At 46.3% G+C, this 25,205-nt stretch overlaps 1 protein-coding gene and 1 long non-coding RNA gene across 2 annotated transcripts in view; one reads left to right on the top strand and one right to left on the bottom strand.

Moving 5' to 3' along the window:
* The first annotated feature begins 7,703 nt into the window (after positions 1 to 7,703).
* LOC140065286 (uncharacterized) lies at positions 7,704 to 11,215 on the top strand. Its single transcript, XR_011847878.1, has 3 exons — positions 7,704 to 7,911; positions 7,991 to 8,119; positions 11,031 to 11,215. It is a non-coding gene; the product is annotated as an uncharacterized lncRNA (long non-coding RNA).
* A 3,812-nt stretch (positions 11,216 to 15,027) lies between these two features.
* Positions 15,028 to 25,205, bottom strand: part of LOC140066235 (tyrosine-protein kinase-like otk) — a 32,763-nt gene continuing 22,585 nt past the window's right edge. The window contains exons 4-8 of the mRNA XM_072113790.1: positions 19,846 to 19,988; positions 19,567 to 19,732; positions 19,346 to 19,487; positions 18,450 to 18,552; positions 15,028 to 15,772 (exon numbers count right to left, since the gene is read on the bottom strand). Coding sequence (XP_071969891.1) covers positions 18,462 to 18,552; positions 19,346 to 19,487; positions 19,567 to 19,732; positions 19,846 to 19,988 — 542 coding nt within the window. The 3' untranslated portion in view covers positions 15,028 to 15,772; positions 18,450 to 18,461. The remainder of the gene's footprint in view (positions 15,773 to 18,449; positions 18,553 to 19,345; positions 19,488 to 19,566; positions 19,733 to 19,845; positions 19,989 to 25,205) is intronic.

Consider the following 25,205-nt stretch of genomic DNA (forward strand, 5'->3'; position numbering starts at 1 on the left):
ACTGCCCCCTATGTACAAGAATATAACTACTATAATACTGCTTCCTATGTACAAGAATATAACTACTATAATACTGCCCCTATGTACAGGAATATAACTACTATAATACTGCCCCCTATGTACAGGAATATAACTACTATAATACTGCCCCCTATGTACAAGAATATAACTACTATAATACTGCCCCCTATGTACAGGAATATAACTACTATAATACTGCTTCCTATGTACAAGAATATAACTACTATAATACAGCCCCTATGTACAGGAATATAACTACTATAATACTGCCTCCTATGTACAGGAATATAACTACTATAATACTGCCCCCTATGTACAAGAATATAACTACTATAATACTGCTCCCTATGTACAGGAATATAACTACTATAATACTGCCCCCTATGTACAAGAATATAACTACTATAATACTGCCCCATATGTACAAGAATATAACTACTATAATACTGCCCCCTATACACAGGGATATAACTACTATAATACTGCCTCCTATGTACAAGAATATAACTACTATAATACTGCCTCCTATGTACAAGAATATAACTACTATAATACTGCCTCCTATGTACAAGAATATAACTACTATAATACTGCCCCCTATGTACAAGAATATAACTACTATAATCCTGCCCCCTATGTACAAGAATATAACTACTATAATACTGCCACCTATGTACAAGAATATAACTACTATAATACTGCCCCCTATGTACAGGAATATAACTACTATAATACTGCCCCCTATGTACAGGAATATAACTACTATAATACTGCCCCCTATGTACAGGAATATAACTACTATAATACTGCCCCCTATGTACAGGAATATAACTACTATAATACTGCCCCCTATGTACAGGAATATAACTACTATAATACTGCCCCCTATGTACAGGAATATAACTACTATAATACTGCCCCCTATGTACAAGAAATAACTACTATAATACTGCTCCCTATGTACAGGAATATAACTACTATAATACTGCCACCTATGTACAAGAATATAACTACTATAATACTGCCCCCTATGTACAGGAATATAACTACTATAATACTGCCACCTATGTACAAGAATATAACTACTATAATACTGCCCCCTATGTACAGGAATATAACTACTATAATACTGCCCCCTATGTACAGGAATATAACTACTATAATACTGCCCCCTATGTACAGGAATATAACTACTATAATACTGCCCCTTATGTACAAGAATATAACTACTATAATACTGCCCCCTATGTACAAGAATATAACTACTATAATACTGCCTCCTATGTACAAGAATATAACTACTATAATACTGCCTCCTATGTACAAGAATATAACTACTATAATACTGCCCCCTATGTACAAGAATATAACTACTATAATACTGCCCCCTATGTACAGGAATATAACTACTATAATACTGCCCCCTATGTACAAGAATATAACTACTATAATACTGCCCCCTATGTACAGGGATATAACTACTATAATACTGCCCCCTATGTACAAGAATATAACTACTATAATACTGCCCCCTATGTACAGGGATATAACTACTATAATACTGCCCCCTATGTACAGGGATATAACTACTATAATACTGCCCCCTATGTACAAGAATATAACTACTATAACACTGCCTCCTATGTACAGGAATATAACTACTATCATACTGCCCCCTATGTACAGGAATATAACTACTATAATACTGCCCCCTATGTACAAGAATATAACTACTATAATACTGCCCCCTATGTACAGGAATATAACTACTATAATACTGCTTCCTATGTACAAGAATATAACTACTATAATACAGCCCCTATGTACAGGAATATAACTACTATAATACTGCCTCCTATGTACAGGAATATAACTACTATAATACTGCCCCCTATGTACAGGAATATAACTACTATAATACTGCCCCCCTATGTACAGGAATATAACTACTATAATACTGCCTCCTATGTACAGGAATATAACTACTATCATACTGCCCCCTATGTACAGGAATATAACTACTATAATACTGCCCCCTATGTACAGGAATATAACTACTATAATACTGCTTCCTATGTACAAGAATATAACTACTATAATACTGCCCCCTATGTACAGGGATATAACTACTATAATACTGCCCCCTATGTACAGGAATATAACTACTATAATACTGCCCCCTATGTACAAGAATATAACTACTATAATACTGCCCCCTATGTACAGGTATATAACTACTATAATACTGCCCCCCAATGTACAGGAATATAACTACTATAATACTGCCCCTATGTACTGGAATATAACTACTATAATACTGCCCCCTATGTACAAGAATATAACTACTATAATACTGCCCCCTATGTACAGGAATATAACTACTATAATACTGCCCCCTATGTACAGGTATATAACTACTATAATACTGCCCCCCAATGTACAGGAATATAACTACTATAATACTGCCCCTATGTACTGGAATATAACTACTATAATACTGCCCCTATGTACAGGAATATAACTACTATCATACTGCCCCCTATGTACAGGAATATAACTACTATAATACTGCCCCCTATGTACAGGAATATAACTACTATAATACTGCCCCTATGTACAGGAATATAACTACTATAATACTGCTTCCTATGTACAAGAATATAACTACTATAATACTGCCCCCTATGTACAAGAATATAACTACTATAATACTGCCCCCTATGTACAAGAATATAACTACTATAATACTGCCCCCTATGTACAAGAATATAACTACTATAATACTGCCCCCTATGTACAAGAATATAACTACTATAATACTGCCCCGTATGTACAGGAATATAACTACTATAATACTGCCCCCTATGTACAGGGATATAACTACTATAATACTGCCCCCTATGTACAGGAATATAACTACTATAATACTGCCCCCTATGTACAGGAATATAACTACTATAATACTGCCCCCTATGTACAGGGATATAACTACTATAATACTGCCCCCTATGTACAAGAATATAACTACTATAATACTGCCCCCTATGTACAGGAATATAACTACTATAATACTGCCCCCTATGTACAGGAATATAACTACTATAATACTGCCCCCTATGTACAGGAATATAACTACTATAATACTGCCCCCTATGTACAAGAATATAACTACTATAATACTGCCCCCTATGTACAGGAATATAACTACTATAATACTGCCCCCTATGTACAGGGATATAACTACTATAATACTGCCCCCTATGTACAGGAATATAACTACTATAATACTGCCCCCTATGTACAAGAATATAACTACTATAATACTGCCCTCTATGTACAGGAATATAACTACTATAATACTGCCCCCTATGTACAAGAATATAACTACTATAATACTGCCCCCTATGTACAAGAATATAACTACTATAATACTGCCCCCTATGTACAAGAATATAACTACTATAATACTGCCCCCTATGTACAAGAATATAACTACTATAATACTGCCCCTATGTACAGGAATATAACTACTATAATACTGCCCCCTATGTACAGGAATATAACTACTATAATACTGCTTCCTATGTACAAGAATATAACTACTATAATACAGCCCCTATGTACAGGAATATAACTACTATAATACTGCCTCCTATGTACAGGAATATAACTACTATAATACTGCCCCCTATGTACAGGAATATAACTACTATAATACTGCCTCCTATGTACAGGAATATAACTACTATCATACTGCCCCCTATGTACAGGAATATAACTACTATCATACTGCCCCCTATGTACAGGAATATAACTACTATAATACTGCCCCCTATGTACAGGAATATAACTACTATAATACTGCCCCCTATGTACAAGAATATAACTACTATAATACTGCCCCCTATGTACAAGAATATAACTACTATAATACTGCCCCCTATGTACAAGAATATAACTACTATAATACTGCCCCTATGTACAGGAATATAACTACTATAATACTGCCCCCTATGTACAGGAATATAACTACTATAATACTGCCCCCTATGTACAGGAATATAACTACTATAATACTGCCCCCTATGTACAGGAATATAACTACTATAATACTGCCCCTATGTACAGGAATATAACTACTATAATACTGCCCCCTATGTACAGGAATATAACTACTATAATACTGCCCCCTATGTACAAGACTATAACTACTATAATACTGCCTCTATGTACAAGAATATAACTACTATAATACTGCCTCTATGTACAGGAATATAACTACTATAATACTGCCCCCTATGTACAAGAATATAACTACTATAATACTGCCCCCTATGTACAAGAATATAACTACTATAATACTGCCCCCTATGTACAAGAATATAACTACTATAATACTGCCCCCTATGTACAGGAATATAACTACTATAACACTGCCCCCTATGTACAGGAATATAACTACTATAATACTGCCCCCTATGTACAAGAATATAACTACTATAATACTGCCCCCTATGTACAGGAATATAACTACTATAATACTGCCCCCTATGTACAAGAATATAACTACTATAATACTGCCCCTATGTACAAGACTATAACTACTATAATACTGCCCTCTATGTACAGGGATATAACTACTATAATACTGACCCCTATGTACAAGAATATAACTCCTATAACACTGCCCCCTATGTACAGGAATATAACTACTATAATACTGCCCCCTATGTACAAGAATATAACTACTATAATACTGCCCCTATGTACAAGACTATAACTACTATAATACTGCCCTCTATGTACAGGGATATAACTACTATAATACTGACCCCTATGTACAGGAATATAACTACTATAACACTGCCCCCTATGTACAGGAATATAACTACTATAATACTGCCCCCTATGTACAAGAATATAACTACTATAATACTGCCCCCTATGTACAGGAATATAACTACTATAATACTGCCCCCTATGTACAAGAATATAACTACTATAATACTGCCCCTATGTACAAGACTATAACTACTATAACACTGCCCCCTATGTACAGGGATATAACTACTATAATACTGCCCCCTATGTACAGGAATATAACTACTATAATACTGCCCCCTATGTACAGGGATATAACTACTATAATACTGCCCCTATGTACAAGAATATAACTACTATAATACTGCCCCCTATGTACAAGAATATAACTACTATAATACTGCCTCTATGTACAGGAATATAACTACTATAATACTGCCCCCTATGTACAAGAATATAACTACTATAATACTGCCCCCTATGTACAAGAATATAACTACTATAATACTGCCCCCTATGTACAAGAATATAACTACTATAATACTGCCCCCTATGTACAGGAATATAACTACTATAATACTGCCCCCTATGTACAAGAATATAACTACTATAATACTGCCCCCTATGTACAGGAATATAACTACTATAATACTGCCCCCTATGTACAGGAATATAACTACTATAACACTGCCCCCTATGTACAGGAATATAACTACTATAATACTGCCCCCTATGTACAAGAATATAACTACTATAATACTGTCCCCTATATACTGGAATATAACTACTATAATACTGCCCCCTATGTACAGGAATATAACTACTATAATACTGCCCCCTATGTACAGGAATATAACTACTATAATACTGCTCCCTATGTACAGGAATATAACTACTATAATACTGCCCCCTATGTACAGGAATATAACTACTATAATACTGCCCCCTATGTACAGGAATATAACTACTATAATACTGCCCCCTATGTACAGGAATATAACTACTATAATACTGCCCCCTATGTACAGGAATATAACTACTATAATACTGCCCCCTATGTACAGGAATATAACTACTATAATACTGCCCCTATGTACAGGAATATAACTACTATAATACTGCCCCCTATGTACAAGAATATAACTACTATAATACTGCCCCCTATGTACAGGAATATAACTACTATAATACTGCCTCCTATGTACAAGAATATAACTACTATAATACTGCCCCCTATGTACAGGAATATAACTACTATAATACTGCCCTCTATGTACAGGAATATAACTACTATAATACTGCCCCCTATGTACAAGAATATAACTACTATAATACTGCCCCCTATGTACAAGAATATAACTACTATAATACTGCCCCCTATGTACAGGAATATAACTACTATAATACTGCCCCTATGTACAAGAATATAACTACTATAATACTGCCCCCTATGTACAGGGATATAACTACTATAATACTGCCCCCTATGTACAGGAATATAACTACTATAATACTGCCCCCAACATCCTGACAGATTGGTTACTGATGCTCTGTGTAATACTCTATAATGCAATAGATGTCGGTTTTTCTAGAAGATTCCTATCATCCGGTGTAAACATCTGATATGAGTTCATCTTGTTACTGGGGTCACGGTGCCCGACCTTCACTGTGACTGCTGATTGGCTGCTCCTCCTCATTGTTATGCATGGGAAGCTGATGATGCCTGATATTAGCTTATCTGAAGTAATACCGCACTGAAGTACTCATCAGCCACAAGTGCCAGAGCCGCTCTCTGCTGATGCTGTCGTTATGGCCCTTGTTACGGTGATGTAGCTGAGCTGAGGATGCGTTTTGTCGTTGCCAGGTGGAATAGTTCTGCTTTACCAATACCGATATAAGACAGAGTCCAATATGTCATTGCGGATTCTATCCATGTGTCCATGTGAGACCTGTCAGAGTCCTGATTGACAAGATTGAAGGCCGCCGCGCTCCTGATAAATTCGGAATTCGTTTTTTAAAAATCCGTCCACCCATTCAAGAGATACGCCCTCCGAAAGTTCCTCTATAAATTAGCCACGCCTCCAGAGAAATAGAAGGACCGCCCCTTTAGCTCTTATAAGATAATTCTCATATAAAACTCCAGGTGTTGTATCTTTTTAACGGATGGATTCATTTTTTAAAAACTAAAGCCAAATGAATCCAGGGCGGAGCGGGAATCGGATGACGTCCACCGTTCCGTATTTTATGCTCGATGATAAATCCCCTTTAAGGAGAGTTTAATTCTTCTCGCTAACATTTTCATCTCCTTTTCCTGCCTGAAGACCCCAGAGGTGAGATACTGAGCGCGTGCAGACCCCTGGCTGGTAATTAGAGATGGAAATTCCTCCAGCAGAGGCGTCATTGGCCCCTGGGGGGCGCTCCAGCCGTGCCGCTCCCGCGTGAGACGTTCCGTGTCCTGGAGCCGTTTCAGTTCTTGCTCCGCTGCACAATATGAGGTGTAAATCTCCGGTGTACGGGGGCGGCCGCTCATATCCGGGAAGCCCCATTATCACCAGGAGAGGGACGAAGATACAACGGCTTACAGGGGCCACACTGACACTGGGGGCCCCAGTCATGACACATCAGGGGCCCCTGACCCAGGGTTCAGCATCACTTGGATCTGTACCTGTAGTTGGGGGCACGGATCTGACATAACTATGGGGAGGAGAAGACCTTGGCAGACCCCTCCACCCATGAGATGGGGCGATGGTCCAGAACTACTGGGGTAACAGTGGGATGGAGGGTCCCCCACATGAGCCCATATCTGCCCCGCTGTAAATAAGACGGGGTCGTCCTCCCCCTGCTTTGGGCTTTGGGGACTTCACCACTGACCCTACACTTGGTGTCTCCCCTCCAGGCCGGACGACATCATCTGGAGCCGCCTGAACGACACGTTACCGGAGCGGGCGCAGGTCCAGGGCGATCTCCTCACCTTCCCATCCCTCAGCCTGCAAGACAACGGGACCTACACCTGCCAGGTGTCCAACAAGCATGGCCGCTCCTCGGACCAGTACGTGCTGGTGGTGTACGGTGAGTGCTGCCCCTTACACTGTATCATAGGGGTTCATGTATAATACACCTATATATTATATACCTAATATCCCTGCAGACCCCGGAGCGATCATTGAGGCCCAGACCCAAGTCCCATACGCGATCATTGGTGGCATCTTGGCGCTTCTGGTTTTCCTTGTCATCTGCGTCCTCATTGTCATGGTCTGGTGTTCTGTCCGGCAAAAAGGTAAGAAGTAGCTCTGTAGCCACATACCGGACCACTAGGTGGCGCTGTAGTCACATCCCCGCCCATAAGGTGGTGCTGTACTCACATCTATGACCACTAGGTGGCGCTGTAGTCACTTCCCTGACCACTAGGTTGCGCTGTAGTCACTTCCCTGACCACTAGGTGGCTCTGTAGTCACTTCCCTGACCACTAGGTGGCGCTGTAGTCACTTCCCTGACCACTAGGTGGCGCTGTAGTCACTTCCCTGACCACTAGGTGGCGCTGTAGTCACTTCCCTGACCACTAGGTGGCGCTGTAGTCACTTCCCTGACCACTAGGTGGCGCTGTAGTCACTTCCCTGACCACTAGGTGGCGCTGTAGTCACTTCCCTGACCACTAGGTGGCGCTGTAGTCCCTTCCCTGACCTCTAGGTGGCGCTGTAGTCACTTCCCTGACCACTAGGTGCCTCTGTAGTCACTTCCCTGACCACTAGGTGGCGCTGTAGTCACTTCCCTGACCACTAGGTGGCGCTGTAGTCACTTCCCTGACCACTAGGTGGCGCTGTAGTCACTTCCCTGACCACTAGGTGGCGCTGTAGTCACTTCCCTGACCACTAGGTGGCGCTGTAGTCACTTCCCTGACCACTAGGTGGCGCTGTAGTCACTTCCCTGACCACTAGGTGGCGCTTTAGTCACTTCCCTAAACACTAGGTGGTGCTGTACTCACATCTATGACCACTAGGTGGCGCTGTAGTCACTTCCCTGACCACTAGGTGGCGCTGTAGTCACTTCCCTGACCACTAGGTGGCGCTGTAGTCACTTACCTGACCACTAGGTGGCGCTGTAGTCACTTACCTGACCACTAGGTGGCGCTGTAGTCACTTCCCTGACCACTAGGTGGCGCTTTAGTCACTTCCCTGACCACTAGGTGGTGCTGTACTCACATCTATGACCACTAGGTGGCGCTGTAGTCACTTACCTGACCACTAGGTGGCGCTGTAGTCATCCCTGACTGCTGTAGTCACTTCCCTGACCACTGGGTGGCGCTGTAGTCACTTCCCTGACCACTGGGTGGCGCTGTAGTCACTTCCCTGACCACTAGGTGGCGCTGTAGTCACTTCCCTGACCACTAGGTGGCGCTGTAGTCACTTCCCTGACCACTAGGTGGCGCTGTAGTCACTTCCCTGACCACTAGGTGGAGCTGTAGTCACTTCCCTGACCACTAGGTGGCGCTGTAGTCACTTCCCTGACCACTAGGTGGCGCTGTAGTCACCTCCCTGACCACTAGGTGGCGCTGTAGTCACTTCTCTGACCTCTAGGTGGCGCTGTAGTCACTTCCCTGACCACTAGGTGGCGCTGTAGTCACTTCCCTGACCACTAGGTGGCGCTGTAGTCACTTCCCTGACCACTAGGTGGCGCTGTAGTCACTTCCCTGACCACTAGGTGGCGCTGTAGTCACATCCCTGACCACTAGGTGGCGCTGTAGTCACCTCCCTGACCACTAGGTGGCGCTGTAGTCACTTCTCTGACCTCTAGGTGGCGCTGTAGTCACTTCCCTGACCACTAGGTGGCGCTGTAGTCACTTCCCTGACCACTAGGTGGCGCTTTAGTCACTTCCCTGACCACTAGGTGGCGCTGTAGTCACTTCCCTGACCACTAGGTGGCGCTGTAGTCACTTCCCTGACCACTAGGTGGCGCTGTAGTCACTTCCCTGACCACTAGGTGGCTCTGTAGTCACTTCCCTGACCACTAGGTGGCGCTGTAGTCACTTACCTGACCACTAGGTGGCGCTGTAGTCACTTACCTGACCACTAGGTGGTGCTGTACTCACATCTATGACCACTAGGTGGCGCTGTAGTCACTTACCTGACCACTAGGTGGTGCTGTAGTCATCCCTGACCACTGTAGTCTTTTCCCTGACCACTGGGTGGCGCTGTAGTCACATCCCTGACCACTAGGTGGCGCTGTAGTCACTTCCCTGACCACTAGGTGGCGCTGTAGTCACCTCCCTGACCACTAGGTGGCGCTGTAGTCACTTTCCTGACCACTAGGTGGCGCTGTAGTCACTTTCCTGACCACTAGGTGGCGCTGTAGTCACTTCCCTGACCACTAGGTGACGCTGTAGTCACTTCCCTGACCACTAGGTGGCGCTGTAGTCACTTCCCTGACCACTAGGTGGCGCTGTAGTCACTTCCCTGACCACTAGGTGGCGCTGTAGTCACTTCCCTGACCACTAGGTGGCGCTGTAGTCACTTCCCTGACCACTAGGTGGCGCTGTAGTCACTTCCCTGACCACTAGGTGGCGCTTTAGTCACTTCCCTGACCACTAGGTGGTGCTGTACTCACATCTATGACCACTAGGTGGCGCTGTAGTCACTTACCTGACCACTAGGTGGCGCTGTAGTCACTTACCTGACCACTAGGTGGCGCTGTAGTCACTTACCTGACCACTAGGTGGCGCTGTAGTCACTTACCTGACCACTAGGTGGCGCTGTAGTCACTTACCTGACCACTAGGTGGCGCTTTAGTCACTTCCCTGACCACTAGGTGGTGCTGTACTCACATCTATGACCACTAGGTGGCGCTGTAGTCACTTACCTGACCACTAGGTGGCGCTGTAGTCATCCCTGACCGCTGTAGTCACTTCCCTGACCACTGGGTGGCGCTGTAGTCACTTCCCTGACCACTGGGTGGCGCTGTAGTCACTTCCCTGACCACTAGGTGGCGCTGTAGTCACTTCCCTGACCACTAGGTGGCGCTGTAGTCACTTCCCTGACCACTAGGTGGCGCTGTAGTCTGTTCCCTGACCACTAGGTGGCCCTGTAGTCACTTCCCTGACCACTAGGTGGCGCTGTAGTCACATCCCTGACCACTAGGTGGCGCTGTAGTCACTTCTCTGACCTTTCTTTCCTCTCCCCTTCTGTGACCCTTAGGCTCATACTTGACCCATGAAGCGAGCGGCCTGGACGAGCACGGAGAAGCGCGCGAGGCTTTTCTAAATGGAGGCGAAAACCACAAGAGGAAGGAGGAGTTTTTTATTTAAAAAAAAAAAAAAAGAAGACAAAATGACAAAAAAAGACAGAAAAAAAATCCCAACAGTATTAATAACCTGAGTTTTTTATTTTCTCCTAGCTGGGGGGGGGGGGGGGGGGGGCGGTATTATAGAAGGGGGCGGTATTATAGAAGGGGGCGGAGCAGCCTCACCGGGTCGGCCATGGTGGATCCTGCAGGGGGGAGGGGCTGACCATGATGTGTCCAACTGCAGAGGCCCCCCAAAAAAACAAGACAATAAGTATTTTTTATGTTGTGATTAAATATTTACAAAAGGAGCAAATGTACAGATAGGAAAGGGTTAAATCGTGGTGGGGGGGCCGCACTGTATGGAGACCCCCACATTCATACATACATCACCGGACCTGGGGTAACAGGTATCCAGTCTGCTGCCCATGCAGCGTCCCCCCGGGGGTGGAGGTGTAGGCAGTGGATGGAATACAGGAAGGGGTTAATGTCGCAATAAGCCTCATTCATATTAGAGGGTATACAGCTCCGCTGCAGTCTCATGTGTCTCCCTAGGAACAGACTACAATCCTAAGCGCAGTCAGATGCTGCAGTTGTATCATCCCATCCCCTCTGACTACAGGTTCACTATCCGTAGTCAGGACACTTCTATCTGCACAGGAGCTGCATACACTTAACAGTAGGTGGCTGTAGCCCTTATAGGCAACGCAGACACTTACTGGCCGGATCCTCCATCCCCCGGGGGCGCTGTGTCCAGCAGCAGACACTGACATGTTAGATATCCTTACTAATCAATGGTTAAAATTTACAGCTTTCTGCTTGCAGCTTTTGCTGTGACTAGAGGAGACACGAGGAGGTTTCAGATGGAATGGAGTATAAACAGTATAAAAAGAGGAGAGTATCCAGATCTTACCCTCCTGAAAATAAGGCCTGCGGATGTGTGTATGGAGAAAATGGGGAGGGGCATCCATCCTGGGGGTGGGATTATTCTGACCTGAGGGGGAGGAGCCTGGTGAGATGAAGCGGGGGTGCCACACTGATTTTTGCCCCGTACTCCCTTGTGTTATACAGTAGCTATGCGGTTTCCTCATTACGTTGTACCTGGAGCTCCTCGTAGGCGGGGTTAGGATTATAAAGCAGGGATAACGGCCAATCAGAGCCCAGTCCCATATCTTCTGTAGAATCCCTGCTATTTATGAGACGGTGGATGGGAGCCAATGAACTGCTTTGTAACATCCTCTTCCTGTTTGACAGGAAGTTGTCGATCGGGCTGTGTATATTGTCTGTATTTTTACATGGGGGGGGAGGGGGGATTTTTTTTTTCTTCCTCAGTGCCGTGTTTTTTTTTTTTCTCAAAAATGTTTAGATTTTTTTTTTTTCATTTCTTAATTTTTTTGATTTTTATTTTCCCGTCTCTTCTTCTTCTTGTTGTTTCTCGTTAACTGTAAAACCTTAAAAAAAAAAGCCATGAACCTAGGGGAAATTAATATATAAATATATATATGTAAATAAACTATAGTCCATCCTGGAGGCGGGGTCATCACGCGACAAGAAGACGACGCTCACACCCGACTCTGCGTGTACCGAGCCATCAATTTTCTTTGTTTTTTTTTTAAAAAATAACTTATCGCTTTAACCCTTTTGCTGCCGTCAGAGTCGCCCCCTACTGGTGCAACAAAAGGGCTAATCGCTCATCCAATAACCGGCCTAAAAGCCATATACTTTTAACAGCACAATGTCCTGTTCCACAGATCGAGCGGCCACAGCAGCACAGAGGGAAAACATAATGTACGGCTCCGCGGGGGCGGTCCTTCCAGAGAGGCCAATGATAATTACTTTGTTTCTGTCTCATTATCTTCAGTGTAGACGGCCTCTCTGGCCCCGAGCTGCTTCGCCGTTTACAGAAATGTGGGCTCCGGGCTTGTTGTGGAGAGAGAGGTGGAGGGGGATGTTGTTCTTGCCCCGTTTTTCTGTGTTGGGGGCGGGTGGTAAAGTTCAGCCTGGGAGGGGCTTAGTGTAATCTTATTTTTTTTTTCCTTGTGTTTCTACCCCTCTTTCCTCTCTCTTTCACCACTCTTCGGGTCCCCACCATTATCCTCCCGTCATCTTCACTGTCCGGAGCACCAGTTTTGTACACAATGTACCAAAAAGAACAAAAAAAAAAAAAATTTAAAAAAACAAAAACACAACAGATTAAGAAACGGACAGATTAAAAAAAACTAATAAGAAAACTGAAAAAAAAAAATAAAGTTCATGTTTAGTTATTTTCCTGTGTGGTGTCTTTGTTGTGCGTTTTTTGTTCAATAACATTTTAAATTGAAAAAAAAAATTCCAGGACAAAAAAAAAACCCCACTGTAAATAAATAAAAATTCTGGCTATCGCCCATTTTATAATCCAGGAAATGTGATAATGCACCATAAAAAGGCACAAATTGGCTTTTACTTTACACCTCAGGGGTGGAGCTTATCTACCTAGGACTATGCTCCGCCCCTGAGGATCCTGTACTAAGAAGAATGCAGTATTAGTCTGGCCTGGAGTGTTCCTGGAAAGGGGATTGTTATAACAGACACTTATATTTACCTCAGAACCCACCTCCAGAAGGGGGGGGGACCCCAGATACCTACCTCCCCTCAATACTAGAACATCTCTGACACCCCCTTGGAAGGGCTATAGAAGTAAATAGGAGGAGCCACATATACAGTGGGGGGAATATTTACTTAGTCAGCCAACAATTGTACAAGTTCCCCCCCCCCTTTTTTGCAAATTATGGTGGAAAATAAGTATAAGACTGCGCTGTAGGTAGGTGACCTCTGGAGCAGAGGGACTGATGAGTTACCTCCAGAGTTGTCTCTACTTTGGTTTCATCGGACCTTCTCCCACTCTTCTGGAACATCCAAATCCGCTCCAGCAAACTTCAGACAGGTGTGTTACTGCATGTGTTTGTTAAAGGGAACCTGTCAGCAGGGACCTCAATTTCACTACAGACGGGTTACAGAAGCCCCTCACACCTGCAGTGCACAGCTGCCTTTTCTAAGCATTTGCATTACAATATAATTGTGTCTTATAACTTACCTTGCACCCTGACAGAATCCTGTGTAGTCCCAGGGGTTGGGCTTTGGTTTGGTTGCATTTCCTGGGGGAGCTGTATAGGAGCACAAAAGTAGAGGCTGAAGAGTCTACAGCACAGACAAGTTATATGTTGTTTTTTTGAAATGCATCCAAACCAAAGTCCAACCCCTGGGACTACACAGAGGATTCTGTCAGGATGCAAGGTAATTTATAACACACAATTATATCATAATGCAGATGCTTAGAGGAGGCAGAGAGGCAGGTGTAATGGGCTCCTGCAACCTGTCAGCAGGGAAATTGAAGTCCCTGCTGACAGGTTCCCTTTAACGATTGCGGTTTGTTAACTCAATGTTGACAAAAATGTAATTAGGCAAATCTCCTCCTCTGAGAGGTTGTGCCGTGTGTGACCGCAGCCTTACAGGAGAGGGGCAGACAAATAACAACAAAATTACAACAAATACGGATCTCCCACCATAAATTCTTAATAATCAGACAGAGATTTCCTGGATTCCTTTTCTCATGGTTGAGGCTCCTGCCGGGTTCTGTAAGCCGAGGAGCCGCAGGACACCACAAACTACAACTTCCTTCTCATCCTCATCATTTGTAACATCTCTGCTTGCTGCCATTCTGGCCAGACCGGACGCTCCTCACAGCTGAGGGTTCGCTACAATTGTCTCAGAGTGAAGAACACAATGTAGTGGAGTGTGGGGAGCAATAACCAGGGGCCCCCCGACATCCACATCCGGGGCCACACATGTAGCAGAGCCGACTTTGTCACTTTGCTTCTGGACTAATTTTTGCCCTTTTTCAGTCTCTTAGAACCCAAAAAGTAAGAATTAAAATTCCAAAAAGTTGGAGTCTCATTTATTAGGAAAACACTTCACACAAATAAAACATTGATTAGAATTCCAGGTCGGGAGATCCAGGTAAGAAGGAGGGTAACGTGATGGCTGGGGCTCCCCACCTGTAGTGGCACTACAACTCCCAGCATACCCAGACAGCCATGATACTCTCTGCTCATAGGCTCCTCCCAGGCCCCACCAATCACTAGACTCCTCCCAGAGCCCCCTCACTCACTCAGACTCCTCCCAGAGGCCCAACAATTGTTGGGGGTTGTAGTTCTACCCCTTCTGGCTCTGTAATAAATACTGGGAGTTGTAGTTCCACCCCTTCAGGCTCCCCCTGACTTATGATGCTCCCCTTTAAGGCTTGGTTATGGTGATTGTAGGAGTAGGTCGTCCTCGCTCCAGACACCGGCGCCCCCTGCTGGTGGGGGTGATATATGTGCCCTCCTTGCCGACTCCTTATGTATTCACACAAACCCCTCCCCCTTCCCGCTGCAGGAGATGAGGGCGGAGGAAGACGCCGCCGATCACTAACCACCAGACATCGATTATCGGGAATCACCGCAGGAAGATCACAAGTCACCACAAACTGATTGGAAAGATTTGAACCACAAAGAATTTCCTTCCCCCTCGAGGTTCCCTCCACCAGGTTCTGTAAAGGCGCACAGGAAGCAGAGATCTTATATGGCTGTGGGGGAGGGGCAGCGTCCGGCTGAAGCAGAGAGGAGGAGGAGGGTCCTGGCTGGAGAAGAGGAAGAGAGGAACATAAGTCATTACAGAGGACGGGAGACCCGACCCCAGGGAACTATAACCCAAGACAAAGGGAACCTGTCAGCAGGTGGGACCAGACAGACTGCAGCCAGTGTTATGTATTGTCCCTGGAGAGATGTGTAATCAGACCTCACACTGCTGTGCTCTGTGCTCTCTGCAGCCAGTGTTATGTATTGTCCCTGCAGAGATGTGTAATCAGACCTCACACTGCTGTGCTCTGTGCTCTCTGCAGCCAGTGTTATGTATTGTCCCTGCAGAGATGTGTAATCAGACCTCACACTGCTGTGCTCTGTGCTCTCTGCAGCCAGTGTTATGTATTGTCCCTGGAGAGATGTGTAATCAGACCTCACACTGCTGTGCTCTGTGCTCTCTGCAGCCAGTGTTATGTATTGTCCCTGCAGAGATGTGTAATCAGACCTCACACTGCTGTGCTCTGTGCTCTCTGCAGCCAGTGTTATGTATTGTCCCTGCAGAGATGTGTAATCAGACCTCACACTGCTGTGCTCTGTGCTCTCTGCAGCCAGTGTTATGTATTGTCCCTGCAGAGATGTGTAATCAGACCTCACACTGCTGTGCTCTGTGCTCTCTGCAGCCAGTGTTATGTATTGTCCCTGGAGAGATGTGTAATCAGACCTCACACTGCTGTGCTCTGTGCTCTCTGCTGCCAGTGTTATGTATTGTCCCTGGAGAGATGTGTAATCAGACCTCACACTGCTGTGCTCTGTGCTCTCTGCAGCCAGTGTTATGTATTGTTCCTGGAGAGATGTGTAATCACACCTCACACTGCTGTGCTCTGTGCTCTGTGCAGCCAGTGTTATGTACTGTCCCTGGAGAGATGTGTAATCAGACCTCACACTGCTGTGCTCTGTGCTCTCTGCAGCCAGTGTTATGTATTGTCCCTGGAGAGATGTGTAATCAGACCTCACACTGCTGTGCTCTGTGCTCTCTGCAGCCAGTGTTATGTATTGTCCCTGGAGAGATGTGTAATCAGACCTCACACTGCTGTGCTCTGTGCTCTCTGCAGCCAGTGTTATGTATTCTCCCTGGAGAGATGTGTAATCAGACCTCACACTGCTGTGCTCTGTGCCCTCTGTAGCCAGTGTTATGTATTGCCCCTGGAGAGATGTGTAATCAGACCTCACACTGCTGTGCTCTGTGCTCTCTGCAGCCAGTGTTATGTACTGTCCCTGGAGAGATGTGTAATCGGACCTCACACTGCTGTGCTCTGTGCTCCCTGCAGCCAGTGTTATGTATTATCCCTGGAGAGATGTGTAATCAGACCTCACACTGCTGTGCTCTGTGCTCTCTGCAGCCAGTGTTATGTATTGTCCCTGAAGAGATGTGTAATCAGACCTCACACTGCTGTGCTCTGTGCTCTCTGCAGCCAGTGTTATGTATTGTCCTGGAGAGATGTGTAATCAGACCTCACACTGCTGTGCTCTGTGATCTCTGCAGCCAGTGTTATGTATTGTCGCTGGAGAGATGTGTAATCAGACCTCACACTGCTGTGCTCTGTGCTCTGTGCAGCCAGTGTTATGTATTGTCCCTGGAGAGATGTGTAATCAGACCTCACACTGCTGTGCTCTGTGCTCTCTGCAGCCAGTGTTATGTATTGTCCCTGGAGAGATGTGTAATTAGACCTCACACTGCAGTGCTCTGTGCTCTCTGCAGCCAGTGTTATGTACTGTCCCTGGAGAGATGTGTAATCAGACCTCACACTGCTGTGCTCTGTAGTCTCTGCAGCCAGTGTTATGTATTGTCCCTGGAGAGATGTGTAATCAGACCTCACACTGCTGTGCTCTGTGCTCTCTGCAGCCAGTGTTATGTATTGTCCCTGGAGAGATGTGTAATCAGACCTCACACTGCTGTGCTCTGTGCTCTCTGCAGCCAGTGTTATGTATTGTCCCTGGAGAGATGTGTAATCAGACCTCACACTGCTGTGCTCTGTGCTCTCTGCAGCCAGTGTTATGTATTGTGCCTGGAGAGATGTGTAATCAGACCTCACACTGCTGTGCTCTGTGCTCTCTGCAGCCAGTGTTATGTATTGTGCCTGGAGAGATGTGTAATCAGACCTCACACTGCTGTGCTCTGTGCTCTCTGCAGCCAGTGTTATGTATTGTCCCTGGAGAGATGTGTAATCAGACCTCACACTGCTGTGCTCTGTGCTCTCTGCAGCCAGTGTTATGTATTGTGCCTGGAGAGATGTGTAATCAGACCTCACACTGCTGTGCTCTGTGCTCTCTGCAGCCAGTGTTATGTATTGTCCCTGGAGAGATGTGTAATTAGACCTCACACTGCTGTGCTCTGTACTCTCTGAACTACTCAACAGCCCCTCCTCTCTGTGTAAATACAGTTGCAGGTTTGTGATTATATATTACAGCAACTGCTCAGAAGGAGGGTCCTGTGGAGCAGCTATATGCTGAAATCACAGAGCACAGCAGTGTGAGGATGTGCATCCAGGCACTTGGAGAAGCTACAGTTCTGCTGCTACTAACAAGATACACAAAGAGCTGGAGATCTGTGCCTGGTCCCATCTGCTGTCCGCACCCCTATTATCACTCTTCCTCATGATCTTTCATGCTTTTTATATTACACCCAGCTTTCCCGGGGTCCTGAATAGCAGAATTGCTGATGGTCTCTGGACTTACCTGCTGCGCAGATCACATGACCAGAGGCTGGGAGTCTGAGCTGGTGCTGTACACGGACTGGAGGCTTCCCTTATATATGGGGGCCCTCTGCTCCCCGTCCACCCTGCCAGGAGGAGGAGACAACACGGCATAAGAGATCCGGGGAGGGGGGTGCACGGGGGGAGACCCGGGGCGGGGGGTGCACGGGGGGAGACCCGGGGAGGGCGGTGCACGGGGGGAGACCCGGGGAGGGGGGTGCACGGGGGGAGACCCGGGGAGGGGGGTGCACGGGGGGAGACCCGGGGAGGGGGGTGCACGGGGGGGAGACCCGGGGAGGGGGGTGCACGGGGGGGAGACCCGGGGAGGGGGGATGCACGGGGGGAGACCCGGGGAGGGCGGTGCACGGGGGGAGACCCGGGGAGGGCGGTGCACGGGGGGAGACCCGGGGAGGGGGGTGCACGGGGGGAGACCCGGGGAGGGGGGTGCACGGGGGGGAGACCCGGGGAGGGGGGATGCACGGGGGGAGACCCGGGGAGGGCGGTGCACGGGGGGAGATCCGGGGAGGGGGGTGCACGGGGGGAGACCCGGGGAGGGGGGTGCACGGGGGGAGACCCGGGGAGGGGGGTGCACGGGGGGAGACCCGGGGAGGGGGGTGCACGGGGGGAGACCCGGGGAGGGGGGTGCACGGGGGGAGACCCGGGGAGGGGGGTGCACGGAGGAGACCCGGGGAGGGGGGTGCACGGGGGGAGACCCGGGGAGGGGGGTGCACGGGGGGGAGATCCGGGGAGGGGGGTGCACGGGGGGGGAGATCCGGGGAGGGGGGTGCACGGGGGGAGACCCGGGGAGGGGGGTGCACGGGGGGGAGACCCGGGGAGGGGGGTGCACGGGGGATACCCCGGTGGGTGCTGGGGACTCACAGGCTGATCTGCGGCTTCTTCCTCTGGCGGTTGCGGTGGCGCAGGAGGAGGGACAGGAGGGTGAACACCAGGACGCTCAGCAGGACGGTGGGGACAGCGATGAAGAGGAGGATGTCCCCGAAGCTCAGGCCGGACACCACACCTGCAGAGACACCAGACACAGGTCAGCACCAGGAGAGTCATCAGGGAGGGGCCAGGAGTCCCCCAGGACCAGCACTTACCTCGGACCTCCAGGGGGTTCTGGTCCACGACCCGCAGCTGGAAGGAGCGGCTCCTCACCAGGCTCCTCATGTCCGGGTGCCGGGCCTGGCACATGTACCGCCCCTCCGACTCCTCATTCACATTCCTGAGCACCAGCGTATCCGAGGGCAGGATCCAATCACTGAGCTGGAGAAAGGGGGAGGGACAAAGGGAGGGGTCAGAGAGGCGGGGCCTTCCATCATTACAGGAGTCCATACAACGAGGACAGAAGAGGCTCTTCTATAGCGCCCCCTACTCACCTCCTGACTCCACTCATACAGAGGGGGCCGCGAGGCCGAGGCAGAACACTGCACCTCCACCGTGGACCCTCGCTCCGCCCACAGGACATCAGAGACACTGCCCGACCAGGAGTGCAGGCGCCGCATGGAGATGCCCTGCAAAACTGCAGAGAGAGGGGGGTGAGAGGGACGACCCCGCCACCAGGGGGAGATCACTACATACAGATTATACACCACCACTAGGGGGAGATCACTACATACAGATTATACACCACCACTAGGGGGAGATCACTACATACACATTATACACCACCACTAGGGGGAGCTCACTACATACACATTATACACCACCACTAGGGGGAGACCACTACATACAGATTATACACCACCACTAGGAGGAGATCACTACATACATATTATACACCACCACTAGGGGGAGCTCACTACATACAGATTATACACCACCACTAGGGGGAGATCACTACATACAGATTATACACCACCACTAGGGGGAGATCACTACATACACATTATACACCACCACTAGGGGGAGCTCACTACATACAGATTATACACCACCACTAGGGGGAGCTCACTACATACACATTATACACCACCACTAGGGGGAGATCACTACATACAGATTATACACCACCACTAGGGGGAGATCACTACATACAGATTATACACCACCACTAGGGGGAGATCACTACATACAGATTATACATCACCACTAGGAGGAGATCACTACATACAGATTATACACCACCACTAGGAGGAGATCACTACATACAGATTATACACCACCACTAGGAGGAGATCACTACATACAGATTATACACCACCACTAGGAGGAGATCACTACATACAGGTTATAGACCAACACTAGGAGGAGATCACTACATACAGATTATACACCACCACTAGGGGGAGATCACTACATACAGATTATACACCACCACTAGGGGGAGATCACTACATACAGATTATACACCACCACTAGGGGGAGCTCACTACATACACATTATACACCACCACTAGGAGGAGATCACTACATACACATTATACACCACCACTAGGAGGATATCACTACATACACATTATACACCACCACTAGGGGGAGATCACTACATACACATTATACACCACCACTAGGAGGAGATCACTACATACACACTATACACCACCACTAGGAGGAGATCACTACATACAGATTATACACCACCACTAGGGGGAGATCACTACATACAGATTATACACCACCACTAGGGGGAGATCACTACATACAGATTATACACCACCACTAGGGGGAGATCACTACATACAGATTATACATCACCACTAGGAGGAGATCACTACATACAGATTATACACCACCACTAGGAGGAGATCACTACATACAGATTATACACCACCACTAGGAGGAGATCACTACATACAGATTATACACCACCACTAGGGGGAGATCACTACATACACATTATACACCACCACTAGGAGGAGATCACTACATACAGATTATACACCACCACTAGGGGGAGATCACTACATACAGATTATACACCACCACTAGGAGGATATCACTACATACACATTATACACCACCACTAGGGGGAGATCACTACATACACATTATACACCACCACTAGGAGGATATCACTACATACACATTATACACCACCACTAGGGGGAGATCACTACATACACATTATACACCACCACTAGGAGGAGATCACTACATACAGATTATACACCACCACTAGGAGGAGATCACTACATACAGATTATACACCACCACTAGGGGGAGATCACTACATACACATTATACACCACCACTAGGAGGAGATCACTACATACAGATTATACATCACCACTAGGGGGAGATCACTACATACAGATTATACACCACCACTAGGAGGATATCACTACATACACATTATACATCACCACTAGGAGGAGATCACTACATACAGATTATACATCACCACTAGGGGGAGATCACTACATACACATTATACACCACCACTAGGAGGAGATCACTACATACAGATTATACATCACCACTAGGGGGAGATCACTACATACAGATTATACACCACCACTAGGAGGATATCACTACATACACATTATACACCACCACTAGGAGGAGATCACTACATACAGATTATACATCACCACTAGGGGGAGATCACTACATACAGATTATACACCACCACTAGGGGGAAATCACTACATACACATTATACACCACCACTAGGGGGGGATCACTACATACAGATTATACACCACCACTAGGGGGGGGATCACTACATACAGATTATACACCACCACTAGGGGGAGATCACTACATACACATTATACATCACCACTAGGAGGATATCACTACATACACATTATACACCACCACTAGGGGGGGATCACTACATACAGATTATACACCACCACTAGGGGGAGATCACTACATACACATTATACATCACCACTAGGGGGAGATCACTACATACACATTATACACCACCACTAGGGGGAGCTCACTACATACACATTATACACCACCACTAGGGGGAGATCACTACATACAGATTATACACCACCACTAGGGGGAGATCACTACATACACATTATACACCACCACTAGGGGGAGCTCACTACATACACATTATACACCACCACTAGGAGGAGATCACTACATACAGATTATACACCACCACTAGGAGGAGCTCACTACATACAGATTATACACCACCACTAGGGGGAGATCACTACATACAGATTATACACCACCACTAGGGGGAGCTCACTACATACACATTATACACCACCACTAGGAGGAGATCACTACATACAGATTATACACCACCACTAGGAGGAGCTCACTACATACAGATTATACACCACCACTAGGGGGAGATCACTACATACAGATTATACACCACCACTAGGGGGAGCTCACTACATACAGATTATACACCACCACTAGGGGGAGATCACTACATACAGATTATACACCACTAGGGGGAGATCACTACATACACATTATACACCACCACTAGGGGGAGCTCACTACATACACATTATACACCACCACTAGGAGGAGGTCACTACATACACATTATACATCACCACTAGGGGGAGATCACTACATACAGATTATACATCACCACTAGGGGGAGATCACTACATACAGATTATACACCACCACTAGGGGGAGATCACTACATACACATTATACACCACCACTAGGGGGAGATCACTACATACACATTATACACCACCACTAGGGGGAGATCACTACATACACATTATACACCACCACTAGGGGGAGATCACTACATACACATTATACACCACCACTAGGGGGAGATCACTACATACACATTATACACCACCACTAGGGGGAGATCACTACATACACATTATACACCACCACTAGGAGGAGATCACTACATACAGATTATACACCACCACTAGGGGGAGATCACTACATACAGATTGTACACCACCACTAGGAGGAGATCACTACATACAGATTATACACCACCACTAGGGGGAGATCACTACATACAGATTATACACCACCACTAGGGGGAGATCACTACATACACATTATACACCACCACTAGGGGGAGATCACTACATACACATTATATACCACCACTAGGGGGAGATAAATACATACATATTATACACCACCACTAGGGGGAGATCACTACATACACATTATATACCACCACTAGGGGGAGATCACTACATACATATTATACACCACCACTAGGGGGAGATCACTACATACACATTATATACCACCACTAGGGGGAGATCACTACATACAGATTATACACCACCACTAGGGGTAGATCACTACATACACATTATACACCACCACTAGGAGGAGATCACTACATACACATTATACACCACCACTAGGAAGAGATCACTACATACAGATTATACACCACCACTAGGAGGAGATCACTACATACACATTATACACCACCACTAGGGGGAGATCACTACATACAGATTATACACCACCACTAGGAGGAGATCACTACATACACATTATACACCACCACTAGGGAGAGATCACTACATACACATTATACACCACCACTAGGGGGAGATCACTACATACACATTATACACCACCACTAGGGGGAGATCACTACATACACATTATACACCACCACTAGGGGGAGATCACTACATACAGATTATACACCACCACTAGGAGGAGATCACTACATACACATTATACACCACCACTAGGGGGAGATCACTACATACAGATTATACACCACCACTAGGAGGAGATCACTACATACAGATTATACACCACCACTAAGAGGAGATCACTACATACACATTATACACCACCACTAAGAGGAGATCACTACATACACATTATACACCACCACTAGGAGGAGATCACTACATACAGATTATACACCACCACTAGGGGGAGATCACTACATACACATTATACACCACCACTAGGAGGAGATCACTACATACACATTATACACCACCACTAGGGGGAGATCACTACATACAGATTATACACCACCACTAGGAGGAGATCACTACATACAGATTATACACCACCACTAGGGGGAGATCACTACATACACATTATACACCACCACTAGGGGGAGATCACTACATACAGATTATACACCACCACTAGGAGGAGATCACTACATACAGATTATACACCACCACTAGGAGGAGCTCACTACATACACATTATACACCACCACTAAGAGGAGATCACTACATACAGATTATACACCACCACTAGGTGGAGATCACTACATACACATTATACACCACCACTAGGGGGAGATCACTACATACAGATTATACACCACCACTAGGGGGAGATCACTACATACACATTATACACCACCACTAGGGGGACATCACTACATACAGATTATACACCACCACTAGGAGGAGATCACTACATACACATTATACAACACCACTAGGAGGAGATCACTACATACAGATTATACAACACGACTAGGGGGAGATCACTACATACAGATTATACACCACCACTAGGAGGAGATCACTACATACACATTATACATCACCACTAGGAGGAGATCACTACATACACATTATACACCACCACTAGGGGGAGATCACTACATACACATTATACACCACCACTAGGGGGAGATCACTACATACAGATTATACACCACCACTAGGAGGAGATCACTACATACACATTATACATCACCACTAGGAGGAGATCACTACATACAGATTATACACCACCACTAGGAGGAGCTCACTACATACAGATTATACACCACCACTAGGGGGAGATCACTACATACAGATTATACACCACCACTAGGGGGAGCTCA

The sequence above is a fragment of the Engystomops pustulosus genome, chromosome 6, assembly GCF_040894005.1.
Source record: "Engystomops pustulosus chromosome 6, aEngPut4.maternal, whole genome shotgun sequence".
NCBI classification, from domain to species: domain Eukaryota; kingdom Metazoa; phylum Chordata; class Amphibia; order Anura; family Leptodactylidae; genus Engystomops; species Engystomops pustulosus.